Consider the following 13906-nt stretch of genomic DNA (forward strand, 5'->3'; position numbering starts at 1 on the left):
CAGTTGTTTCCTCAATTCGGCTAGCTCGGGCGGAGCCATCCTGTATGCGTTCTTTGCTGGCGGTTTAACCCCGGGGAGAAGTTCGATTTTGTGATCAATGCCTCGACGAGGTGGTAATGTTTGAGGTTGGCTCTCTGGCATTATGTCAGCATAACTGTTTAGTACCTCCTTGATTTCATTTGGGACAGTTTCTTCGGTGGTCGTTTCTTCCATCAGTGGTATGGCCATAAATGTAGGTTCCTCTCGTGCGAGTCCCCTTTTCAATTGTATGGCTGAAATCATTCGAAGATTACCTGGTTGCTTGATGCTTGCAGGTATTACTATGGGGTTGCGATCAGTGATCAATGCCTCGACGAGGTGGTAATGTTTGAGGTTGGCTCTTTGGCATTATGTCAGCATAACTGTTTAGTATCTCCTTGATTTCATTTAGGACAGTTTCTTCGGTGGTCGTTTCTTCCATCAGTGGTATGGCCATAAATGTAGGTTCTTCTCGTGCGAGTCCCCTTTTCAATTGTATGGCTGAAATCATTCGAAGATTACCTGGTTGCTTGATGCTTGCAGGTATTACTGTGGGGTTGCGATCGGTGATCACCAAGCATTTTGCCAGTGGCATTGGGATAACTTTGTGTTTTAGGAGGAACTCCATCCCAAGTATCACGTCAAAGTCGTCCATGCGAACAACGACAAGGTCTAGCTCTCCTGTCCAATCCCCTATTTTGAAGGAGACTCTTTTGGAAACTCCCACAATAGGCAAGGCCTCAGAGTTGACAGCTTTCATTTTTCCCGGGTCCTTCCCTATGGTGAGTCCCAATCTTCGGGCTTCTTGATTGGCGATGAAGTTGTGGGTCGCTCCTGAGTCTATCAGAGTGCTCTTGCTCGGTCGAGAATTTATTGTCGCATCTACGAACATGAGCCCTTTCTCTATTATCTCCTTCGATTCGACCTTCTGTTGGAGGGCTAACAAGAAATTAAGCGCGCCCATTCGGGGATTGTCTTGATCTTCCTTCTTGTCTAACATAGTCTCGACCCTTGCGTCATTGCTCTCTTGAATGGACACTTGGAGCGCAGTGAGAGAGGCCCGATGAGGACAGTAGGATACTTTGTGGGGACCTTTACACAGCATGCATTGTAAAGGCGTCGTCGGGTGGTTCCTATGATGGTAAGGTCCTCGAGATGTCCCCGCTTGGTTGTTCTGAGGAGGTCTATCCGTCCATCCGCTTAGTCTGTCGTTACCTCTGTTCGGTCTGTTGGGGCTTCCATTTCGATGACCTGGTGGCTTGTATGTTTTGCCCCCAGTGTTTGGGGCCGGTGTCGTTCTTCTTTGGGATCCCGCTTCGTTCCCATAGTCTAGGAGTCTCTCGGCGCAGGCCATTGCGGCAGCTAGGGTTTGGACCTTGTTCTCATGTAGCTTTGTCTTGGTCCACGGCTGTAACCCATTTATAAAGAAGAACACCTTGTCCTTCTCTGATGTGCCCCTGATATCCAGCATCAGGGTTGAGAACTGTCTGACATAGTTTCATATGCCTCCAGTATGTTTCAGGGCTACTATTTTCTTCATTGCTATATGTCCTGCGTTTTCGAGGAGGAATTGTTCCCTCAACTCTTTCTTGAGGTCCTCCCACGATTCGATGGTGCACAATCATCCTCGATGTCTTGTACCTTCGTACGCCACCACAGTTTGGCGTCGTCTATAAGATACATCGAGGCTACGGTCACCTTCTTGTCGTAGGTACAAGCCGTTGTGGTTTTGAAGTATTGTTCGACATCAAAGATGAAGTTTTCCAACTCCTTGGCGTCCCGATTCCCTTTGAAGGCTCTAGGGTCTGGGAATCTTAGTTTGTTGGATCCTGCATTAGTTTGCCCAGCCGTGACGTTCTCCACGGCTTTCATGGTCACTTCAATTCGAGTGCTCATGGAGGCCATCCTTTCTTGGATGTCGTCGATTGTTGTTCTGAATTCATTAGCTAATCCATTGAACAAGCTCATCATTGTATTTTGTAGCACGTCGAACTATTCGCCACGTCCCTCTTTATGCGCGACAAAGCTATCCGGACTACCAGACGGTTTTGGGCTGCTCGTAGGAGCTACTCTTTCTTCGAGCGAGGTCACTCGAAACATCAGTTCTGCGATTGGCAACCCATCCAGGCGGTTGCCCATTGCGTCGATTTTTACTACTTTCCCACTCAATTCGGTCACCCGTGCTTCCAGGAAGCGAATGGTGTCAGGAACTTCCTTGAGGAACAACATTTCCTCCTCTATTAGCGTAAGCCGGTCGGCTTGTGCTTTGGGTGTCGACTTTGTCGCCGACATGGTTTCGGTCTTTTCTATGTTACGGAGCTAACAAAGCTTTGATACCACTTGACACAATCGCACTTTTGAAGGCAGCAGACTAGCGATTGTGCGACACTCACTTTCCAGCGACAAGTGAGCTAAGCCAATTTGTTCTTGCGTCGCCTACGGCCAAGCGACGTATGATCGAGCCTCTAGCCTCGGTTTTAAAAGAAGAGTTTAGAAAACGAGGAGAGAGAGAGATTTTTGAAAGAGACGTTATATAAGCAAGTAAGAGAGAGATAACAACGGCTTAGCATATATAACCTTAGGTAGGGAGAAGTTGACAACTAGTCATATTCCCCTATAGTACATTTTGAGGCATTTCATGTCTGGCAGGCCTAGACATGATATTTTTGAGGCGTCATACGCCCTAAAACTACAAAAGGAAAAACACTAGAATGAAAAGACATGACAAGGGTTTGACTTGTCATGGGCAACACGCCTTGGACGAGCATGACCGTGACACACTGCTCATCAGTTCTGCACTAAAACTGCAATGGCACTAAAACTGCTCTGGCACTGATGCTCTCTCTCAATTTCTGGGTTCTATGTTATTGTAAACAAATAACATTTGGTTGGTTCAAAGGTTCACATGACAACATTATTAATATGTTTTTTAGATTTTATTGTCTAACTTGTCACGGAAATCTTTGTTAATATATGGTATGAGACAACCATTTATCAATTGATCTTTCATTCGATCATGTGATCGAACATTTGATAAACCATTAGGTAGACTTAATCTCTATTTATTACAACCATTTTTAGTGCAATAACGCTTGCACTTTTTTTTTCAACAAACCCAAGATTTGAGCTCACATCGACAATGTAATTTTGAAGTTGATTCTTATATACAAAGAGTTTAATAGTTAATAGTGCTTCGGAGAACATTGAGCAAGTCGACTAAATTGTTATCTATCAAATGCAACAAATGAGTTAAAATTATGACCTTCGTCCGAAATGTGAGTAAATTATCATGTCGATTGCTCAACCGTACTTTGGCCATCTTACATGGAGCTGAATTAGGCTTTTTTCAATATTCTCGTTGAAAGACGCGGGCGTACTCCTTGCTTCTGGGGACATTGATCCGAAGCTCGAGTACGGTCCGTGCGCCGTTTTTCTTCTCTACCATGACGAATCAATTGATTTAATGTAGGCATCGTTCTTTCCTTTGTCCTACAACCCTCTTTTTGAGGTTCTACGCGCGTGGCCCTCTACTTATTTGAAATTTAATTAAAAAAAAAAAGAAAAAAAATGTAAACGACATGTCGTCAATTCCTCTGCATTTCAAGAAGGTTACGACATGAGTTCTAAACTTCTTCTCATATTTCACACCACAATCTCCTCTTTCCTCTCTCACGCTCTAAATTGAATAAATCCCGAGTCAACAAAAGCGCTCATAATTCTTTTTGCGCTCCAAGATTACTAACGGATCAAAGCATGACTATCACATCCTATAATTCTAAGCGGGTGTTTAATGTTTGATTTTTGGACAAGTAGAACATACTAACTCACAATAACAACTTCATAACCCGAGATTTCTCTTTGAACAAAAGTTTACAACACTGTACATCCTAAATCATACTAAATGTATAGGTTAGATAGTTTAGAGGTAAGGAGGTTGAGGAACGAGTGAATACAATGAAATGAAATCATTTTATGGTAATGAAATATTATGAGTTTACGCGTGAGTTGTCTCGTAACCATATTGTAACTAATTATTTTAGAAAGAAAAGAAAAGAAAGCGTCATTTCTTCTCTTCGCTCCTTTCCTAAAATACCTATCTCCTATATCAATAATTTCCTATAAAAACAAAACATAAAGAAAAGATATCCGGTAAGAAAAAGGTTAAGCAAATAATGGAAAGAGATATGGTTACGATGATGATTGGAAGAAAGATATCACTTGAAAAGTTGAGTGGTCACATTTTATCCTATGATATTAATTTGTTGTAAATAGTTAGTTAAAAATCAAATAACAATAACTCTGTAAATTGTATAACTATTTTTAGTAAAAAAAACAAGAAAAGAAAATTAGAGTAGATTGAAAACGATTTCTGCTCATTGAAAAGAAAATTAGCTTAGTTAATTGCAAAATCATTTTTAGGAAAGAACAAAAATAGGTTGAAAATGGCAAAAAAAAACTACGGTAAACAACCTTTTTAAAAAAATGATTCATTAATTATATATATATATATATATATATAGGGGAAAGAAAAGAAAAATGATATATATGAGAAAGAAAAAAAAATCGAAATCAATTGAAAATAGCTAAAATTACTAAAATTACTGTAAACAGAATTAAAAAAACAGAGGAGAGCGTAGTGATATAATAAAGAGGAGGAAAATGAAAGAGATGAGAAATTATTATTTGTACCTAATGAATATAATATTTTAACTAACAATATTTGGATTGAAGATCGAACCATAAACCAACATGAAATAATATTGACATCTTTTTAATTTAAGTTTTACTATCCAACATAATTTAGAAACAATGAAAACATAGAATTCGATTTTTACTGAGGCCGTTTTAGAGTCGTATTTTACATTATTAGTTAGATTATTAATTAAAATGTGAAATACTAACAAAATGTGACAAACAATGCGATAGGAAGCGAACCCCAGTTAACCTTTGGAGCAACTCTCGAGGAACGGGAGCTTATATTAATTAAATTAGGGAGTATTCGGCTAAGACAACCAAGTAAGTGACCTTACTATAAGATAGACTAAAATTGTATGAGTTATGATGATATATGAGCTGTATCGTATGATGCCGTATACTAGTATATGATGATGTATGAGTTATGATGATATATGAGTTATGATGTTTGATGACGTGCGTAGTATATATATTTCGATAAATGTCGTACTTGATATGCTTGATGCATTTTATGACAATATGATGAGTATGATGATTGCGTAACGTTTACCTTAATATGATGATGTTTTTCATATTGAGCATACTATATGATGACGAATGTCATATTGTATCATGTCGTTAGATAGACATAAGACACAACCCTAAGAGCATGAAAACGATATTAATATAAATATCCATGAGTATGTGTTACTTAATGTAACAAAGAAATGAGACTTGAGGGTTGTGTTAGAAGCGATGCTGTAACGACTCTAAATTTTCACATATTCGGAGTCGCTACTAACGTCTCATGCTCATCTCTAATGCAGAATATAACTCTAAAAATGTTCATCTTTATTAGCGAAAAATTTAAAAACTTTAGAATACATTAAAACACTGCCGGACTTATGTTTCAAACATCATGCTAGAGTTCAAAATAAAATAAAAACAATTACAAATTAAATAATTTAAATAAATGAAATGCAAACGCCCTATCCTAACCAAAACTAGGAATTTTAAATATGTAACTACCCTATGCACGCGCCACAGTCTCTGATTACGATGCCGTCGTCAACCGTACATGGGTGTCTTGCCTTTACCTGAAAAACAATATGGCACACAGCCTGAGTACTCAGTAAGTGACCCCACTATAGGGGCCATGCTAATGCAAACACATGCAATCATGAATTAGGGACGTATCTCTAATCATCTTAAGGGTAGCCTCCAGTCTCGGACAAATTGGATGTGTAGTACTTCCCTACACACGACTCACACGTGCGAGTGTGAATCCCCAGGGTGCTCGCACACCCCCTGGACCCTCTGGTTAAGTTAATCTGTAGCGACGTCCGGAGGTCAACGGAACCCCATAGTGTCATGCACCTCATGAACACCCTCATTTGTGTGCATTCGCACCTGTGCGCATTAGGGTTGTGTCCTATGTTGATTTAATGACATGATGCAATATGGCAAACAACATCATAAGGCATGTTCAACATGGAAAACATCATCATGTTAATAACATCGTCATGCATACATCATACTCATCATAGAAGCCATCACTTGCATCAAATATAACATGTACGTCATGCATCGAAACATAAATAACGTACATTTAACATACATCACAACACAATGTCGTACTATTACATCATCATAAATTAAACAATCTTTAGCCTACCCTATAGTAAGGTCACTTACTTGGTTGGCCTTGGCCGAAGTATTCCCTATTTAGCTAAACGTAAGCTCCTGTTCCGTGAGAGCGGCTTCCTACGTTGTCAGGGTTTGTTTCCTATCACACCGTTCGCCACCTTCCGTTAGTATTTTACAATTAATTTACCAATAATTCAATAAATGTGAAATACGACTCTAAAACGGTCTCGGATACCATAATCGAGGCCGAAAATAGGTATGGGAGGGTCGAAACAGTGGAAACCGAGTCGAAAATAGGGGAGCTGAGCCAAACAGCCGCTGGGAGCTGCCGAGCCGAGGCCCCTGCATCGTTGTGTGCCATGTGGCAGAAGTAGAGTGTGCCACATCGTGTAGTGAGCGTCGGGTCGAGGTGTGGGTCGCACTCCAGTTCGGGTCGACTGCTGCAGAAGGCTACTAGGCCAGGCTGGTTGTTGGGCCTCAATTTACTGGATTGGGCCGCAAGTGTTTGGGTTGCAAGCTGATTCGATTGGACTGTGGGTCTAGTCTCAGGTCGATTCAACTGAACCGTGGTTTTGGGCTAGATTGAGGTTTAGGCGGCTGTAGTTGGGTTGGGCCGAAGGTAGAGGCCGAGGGGAAAGAAGTCGGGCTGGCTCTCTCAGGTTTTGGGTTCAGGTTGATTCGGATCCGGATCCGTGAATCTCGTCTTCCTTACCTGACTTCGACCGATTTTCTGTTGCATTTTCTCTCTCCTTCCCGCGGCGTTTCCGTTGCCGATTTCGGTCCTCTTTCTTCCTTTTCCTCTCTGTTTGTCGTCCTTCTTTCCTTTTTCGAAGTTTAGTGGCCTAAAAGTTCCTAAAACCACATATCTAAGAACGTTTAGGAAAACCTTTTTTCAACCTCGGTTACTGACGACGACGCTTACGAAAAGGCACAAAACGTACCTTGAATTATTGTGCTTTCGTTAGGGATCTTTCTCGTGGTGGTAACTGAGCGTTTGGAGTCGGTTTTCGGGTGGTTTGGGACTCGTCGGAGAAATTGGAAACTCGCCGATGTTATCTGAAATCTCTCTCTCTCTCTCCTGTATTTTCTTTCTTTTCTCTGTTTGTAGGTATTCTGCGGTTCTGAGAGTCGTGGGCTGAAGGCTGAGTGAGGTGTGGCTGTCATTTCGCGTGGGGTCTGCGAAACTCGGCGACTGAGTTTCTTTTTTTTTTTCTTTTTTTTTTCCCGGGTCGTTACAGATGATAAGATGGGCGTTAGAGGGACCTCATATGCATATTGTATATTCATAAGCATAAGACTACTTCCCTTAGAGATGAGGATTGCGAACGCGCACAGTATGATGATGGGTGCGAATGTGCACAGTATGACGAGCAGGGTGTTCATGAGGTGCATGACACTATGGGGTTCCACTAACCTCCAGAAGTCGCTATAGATTAGCTTGACCAGAGAGTCTAGGGGGTGTGCGAGCGCCATGGAGATTCACACTTGCACGTGTAGGTTGTGTGTAGGGAAGTACTATACATCCAATTTGTCCGAAACTATATGCCACCCGTAGATGAGCTAGAGATAGGTCCCTAAATCATGATTGCATGACCCCTACAGTGGGACCACTTATTGAGTATTTTTTAAAATACTCAGGCCGTGTGCCACATCATTTTTTAGGTAAAGGCAAGACGCACTTATACGGAGGACGGCGGCATCGCGAGCAGAGACTGGTACGTACATATGATAGACTCATATTTAAATTCCTAGTCTTAGGTTATAATAGGTAGGTTAGAATAGGTGGTTTTTCATTTCATCATTTTAAATTATTTTGTATTTGTTTTTATTTTCTCTAAATTTTAGTATTTCTTATTTAAACACGCAAGACTTTAGTTTTCAGGGATAGAAGATGTTTTAAATGTTGTCAACATTTATACTATAAATGATTTTTCTATTTAGAGTTATATTTTTGCATTATAGACGAACATGAGATATTAGTAGCGATTCTGAATATTTAGAAATTTAGATAGTTTGGTGGCAATTACCCCAACTAAATCACTTTTTTTATTATTATTATTATTATTTAGTAATGTGAAAGATAGCAAAATTATGTTGATCTAAGTTTTAGAAAAATGGGACAGTCATCATTAATATCATGATATTTATTAAAAGAAAGTCCATTTAGAGTAATTTTAATCTAATATTATTTTCAATTTATCCTTGTTTCTTAATTTGCCATGTGAGCTTTGTCATTATTATTAGGAAAATAATTATTTTTTTATACCTAAAATAAGTTAACAATATAATTTTTATAAAATATTGACTTTTTTTATATTTCATCATATATTAATCTGCTTCATTCATACTCAACTTTGATTTAAATATATACATGTCTAAATATATATTCATTTTTTCTATGTTTCAAATTTACGACACTAATTTCAAAATAAAATAAAAAAATCCAACGCCAAGTAATGATATTAAATTTTAAAAAATAAAAATAAAAATAAAAAGTTCCATTTAATAACGTGGCATTCAAATTAGAGAGATTGAAACCTTCAAATTTAAATGACTAAATTACCCTTTATTAATGTAGCATTCAAATTAGAGAATGTGATCCCAAAAAAAACTTTTTAATAGATAACTTTTTATTTATTTATAAATTCAATAATATTATCTAATATAAATAATATAATAAATTAGTTTAGATGGGTATATTTATGGATTAAATAAACATCTCTAAATATAATGTTTCGAGTTAATTTTTCAATTTTGCTAAAAAAAAAAATTAAATAAAATTTGAAGTATAGTAATAAAAATGAAAAGAGATAATAATAAAAATGATCAGTCACATACGACGCATTCGAGATTTATATGAAAAAAAAGAGGAGGAGAAAGATGGAATAAACAGGGGAGGATTGAAGAAGACGACGAACTCCATTATCTGCAAATTTCTCCATTTCTATTCCTTTTCTCTGTCTCTAAATTCTAAACCAATCGCCCACCACTCCATTTCTACCCTTTTTCTTCCTCCCCCACGTGTCCCCAACTCATATTCTTCATTTTCCCCCATCTCCGTTTCCGTTTCTGTGTACATATACATACATACATATATATATATATATATATATATAGATATAGCTTTATCGCAACCCTCGAAATCAGCACCCCTTTTTCAAAAATCTCATCCTTATTTCATCATCATCTTCTTCTTTTTCTTCTGATTCTTCAAGAGAAGAGGGGTTTTCAGCGCCATGGATCACGCGGCGGATGCTCAGAGAACGGACTTGATGACCATCACTCGATTTGTGTTGAATGAGCAATCCAAGTACCCGGAATCGCGAGGGGATTTCACCATTTTGCTTAGTCATATCGTTCTTGGCTGCAAATTCGTCTGCTCTGCTGTTAACAAGGTTCTTCTCCTCTTTTGTTCTGTTTTAGGTTTTATTTTAGGTTTTCTGTGATTCATTGGTTTCAATTGTTTTCTCTTTCGCGATTGCGTATTCGTTCTTGTGTAATATTGGAAGAACTCAATTCTGTCAGTTTAGAGACCTTACAAACTGTTCGATATTCATGAATTATATCGATGATCATTTCCTGTTTGGGGGTTGCTGGAGTTTGATTCCAAATGAATCAAAGCAGAAAACGTGAGTATTTTAAGGGAGGATCTGCAGAATTTGTGGCCCGAAATAATACAAGTCTTATCAGATTAATAGTCTTGCATTGATGATCTTTTCTTTTTTGAAAGAATATTATATTCCAAATGCTGGGTTGATTCAAACTCATTATTCAAGAGACACTGATCACTTTTTCTAGCACTATATATATTATACTGAGCGATAGAACAATTGATTTTGATTTTGATTTTGATTGTTGTTATCATGTTAATCTCTAAGCTGTGATGACTTCTTTTTCGTTTTTTTTATTTGTTCTTACCTCCTTCCCTTGTTTTTAGTGGCTAAAATATGTAAGAATATTGTGGGGCCTATAAAATAAAATTGTATATCTTGAAATATGTGTCACATTGGGAAATGAACTAGTACTATCATAATCTGTAGTTTAATATATATATATATCTATCTATATATCTACATATATTGAGGTGGAAAAAGAAAAAAATAACAAAGAAAGAAGGAAAGAGGAGAAGCTGGGGATGGTTGGAGCTGAGGAGGAGAGAGAGAGAGAGGGAGAAAAGATAAGTTCCAAGTTTCCTATTATTTTTATTACAATATGACATTTTTCGTTGAAATTTAATGTTTGACCAGTTGAAAGTCAATTATGTATTGGTTTCGTGGTAGGTCATCCTTCCAAATAGGTGGCCATGGGATTTTAGGATGATGCCTACAGCTCATAATCAAAATTCCCAAAAGACCCTTTTGTCTGAAATTTCAAACGTTTCTGTGTTTGCTTATGTGCCATACACAATGCAATATTCAGTTCGTTAACCCCAGAAATTCTCCTTTTGCAGGCAGGTTTAGCTAAACTTATTGGACTTGCTGGTGAGACCAATGTTCAGGTAAGATCACATTACTAGAACTCCTTCTGTCTCTGTGTTAGTTCACATTTTCTTAATTTTGCCTTGCATTATTTGTTCTGTTTCTTTGATAACAGGGCGAAGAGCAAAAGAAACTGGATGTGCTCTCAAATGAAGTTTTTATTAAGGCTTTGGTCAGCAGTGGCAGAACTGTAAGCTGCAATCTATAATTATACAAATAGTAGGACTTGTTTCTGGTGATTTTCTCTAACAGCTGACATTTGGTGGCAGTGTATCCTTGTTTCTGAAGAAGATGAAGAGCCAACTTATGTCGAGCCATCTCGGCGTGGAAGGTTTTCTTTCCATTCTTGATGAATACTTTCTACTGCTTACTATGTTTGTCAGTATCGACCTTTTTATATTTTATTTAATTTTGATGTTATTGCTTCTTCCTTATCAATGGCAAAGGTATTCTGTTGTGTTTGATCCGCTTGATGGATCCTCCAACATTGACTGTGGCGTTTCGATTGGAACGGTAACGTCCCTCTGTAAAATGAACTTCCTACATTTTGTGCAGTTCTGATTGATGTTTCAGATATTATTGTGTTAATTTCTTTATCATTAGTCGAGTATTTGATCATTTGAATAACTATGTTTTGTATAGATTTTCGGAATCTATCACTTGAACGATAGCCATGAACCTAACCTGGAAGACGTCCTTCAACCAGGAAAGAATATGGTTGCAGCAGGCTATTGCTTGTATGGCAGCTCTTGCACAGTATGTACAATCTCACTCTATTGTATTCATTTGTTTATATCAGTTTTTGTACATATTATTATAATCAATAAATTTTGGAGCTGGTCATTCTAAAACTATGGTAACCCAAGTCTTAAATTGATTGAATGCTAATATTAACATTTAATCCTTCTGTTTTCCAGCTCGTTTTAAGTACTGGAACTGGTGTTAATGGATTCACTCTTGACCCTTCTCTTGGGGAGTTCATTTTAACCCACCCAGACCTTAAGGTGGAGTATTCTTGCTTATGTTTTTGTGTTTCTTCTTCTCCTCTCTTTGTTTGGCGTTCTTTGATGGCTAAATCATATTTTGCTTCTTTTGATCGTCTTGTATTTGATTCATTTCTTCTGTAACCATCTGCAGGTTCCAAAGAAAGGAAAGATATATTCAGTGAATGAAGGAAATGCTAAGAACTGGGATGGTCCGACCGCAAAGTACATCGAGTTGATTTGAATTGTGTTTGGAAATGGTATATATAAGTTGTATGAGAACTCCTAACTCGTTTTGTTGTTTAGGTATGTAGAGAATTGCAAGTTTCCTACAGATGGATCACCCCCAAAGTCTCTGAGATACGTTGGAAGGTAGCTAAGCATTTGTTAAAAGTTTTGAATCATTTCTTCCGGTCATCAAATTGTTTATTTGGAACTCAGTTCTGATGGTCAAATGGTTTGATTAACAGCATGGTTGCTGATGTGCATCGTACATTGCTTTATGGTGGTATCTTTTTGTACCCTGGTGACAAGAAGAGCCCTAACGGAAAACTGCGGTACGTGGCGATATTCTACATATGCTCTCCGATTCGACTTGAACTATTTCTTACTGTATGATGACATTATGTATGATGGGGTATCATTGTTTTTTTGGCATTAGTGTGTTGTATGAAGTTTTTCCAATGGCGTTCTTGATGGAGGAAGCAGGAGGTCAAGCATTCACTGGCAAAATAAGGGTACAGTACCGGCATAAACCTTGAGGCGGATTCTTGTTTGAAGAAAAATAATGTAGTTTTGATTTTGATTTTGCAGGCACTTGAGTTAGTTCCAAAGACGATACATGAGAGATCTCCCATATTTCTTGGTAGCTATGATGATGTTGAAGAGATCAAAGCTCTTTATGCTGCTGCTGCTGCTGCTGAGAATAAATGAATGAATGAATGTGTTCAATGTTTCATTCTGATTTTGCATTCGTGGCCATAGGATTCTAATGTCCTATTGATTATTATTATTATTATTCTTACTTCTATAATGTTAATCAATGCATAAAATGTGGCCATCACAATCCTTACTCCTGCGCGGCGAAAGTATAGGAATGTGACGGTCGCATAACAAAAGTGGCACGTCATTTATTCTTAATCAACTATATTAAGAACGTATTTTTTTAAAAAAAATTCCAGAATGAGAAAGTAATTGCATGAAGTAAAAGCATTTTAAAATCCATTAAAATTTAAGAATAAGAATAAGTAAGAACAACTTGGTGAAAAGAAATTGCACTAATATCAAACCTTAACCACAATTTTTTCTTTTGTAAAATCAAAATATATTTACATAACCTTTGATGTTTAAATTGATAAATCATGTGAAATCATGTTCCTGGTTTGTCTTGATCCGTTGAAATCATGTGAAATGACATCTGGAGAAGATGATATCACTCCTTTCAATTTCTTATTTAAAAAATGAGTAAGTTATATTAAAATTAATTTTTAATTTTTAATTTAAAAAAAAAAAAAAAAAGGAAGAAAAGAATAATTGTGATGGTTGTTTAAAAGAAAGAAACAGCATCAAATAAAGAATGGTTACCAAAATATGGTTTCTTTCAAACTTAACCACAGAATTAAGAACAAAACATGGTTACCATCCACTCTCTCTTTTTTTTATAATATATTTTAAATAAATAAAATAATATTAAATACACAAATATATTATTGTAATTGTAATTCTTCATCCAAATTGAATGATTCATAAACTTCATAATAACATAAATAAATATTTGTTAAAGTAATGTTGTGTAGCATCTTTGTGCCACCTAATTTTATTCTAGCTCTAATTCCCTTTTTCTTATATTCTTTGTGTACTATTGGGTCGAGATAAACACAACCTCTCGATTCAACAAAAACTTATTTTATTTATAATTTATCAATTTGTTGGTGATTTAATTTGAAATATAAATAAAGAATTATTATTATAAATTAAAAAAAAAAAAAAAAAATCATAGATGAGTGTTTGAAATGGATGACTCATTCGTGTTACGTGCACTCACTTGTTGCCTCTCCCTTTCCCTCAAGCAACTTTATTATTATTTTTTTAATTATTATTTTTTGT

The 13906-nt window shown here is 37.1% G+C and overlaps 2 protein-coding genes across 2 annotated transcripts; both read left to right on the forward strand.

Moving 5' to 3' along the window:
• The first annotated feature begins 217 nt into the window (after positions 1-217).
• LOC111433416 lies at positions 218-1420 on the forward strand. The gene is made up of 2 exons (XM_023070470.1): positions 218-314; positions 562-1420. Exons 1-2 carry the CDS (start codon positions 221-223, stop codon positions 825-827), a joined length of 360 nt encoding a protein of 119 aa, XP_022926238.1. The 5' UTR covers positions 218-220; the 3' UTR covers positions 828-1420.
• Positions 1421-9447: 8027 nt separating this feature from the next.
• On the forward strand, positions 9448-12874 carry LOC111433473 (fructose-1,6-bisphosphatase, cytosolic). The gene is made up of 12 exons (XM_023070525.1): positions 9448-9734; positions 10790-10837; positions 10933-11007; positions 11087-11148; positions 11264-11330; positions 11460-11573; positions 11735-11821; positions 11955-12025; positions 12107-12172; positions 12271-12357; positions 12462-12537; positions 12614-12874. Exons 1-12 carry the CDS (start codon positions 9576-9578, stop codon positions 12731-12733), a joined length of 1032 nt encoding a protein of 343 aa, XP_022926293.1. The 5' UTR covers positions 9448-9575; the 3' UTR covers positions 12734-12874.
• The last annotated feature ends 1032 nt before the right edge of the window (positions 12875-13906 follow it).

The sequence above is a fragment of the Cucurbita moschata genome, unplaced genomic scaffold (genome assembly GCF_002738365.1).
Source record: "Cucurbita moschata cultivar Rifu unplaced genomic scaffold, Cmos_1.0 Cmo_Scf00042, whole genome shotgun sequence".
NCBI classification, from domain to species: Eukaryota; Viridiplantae; Streptophyta; class Magnoliopsida; order Cucurbitales; family Cucurbitaceae; genus Cucurbita; species Cucurbita moschata.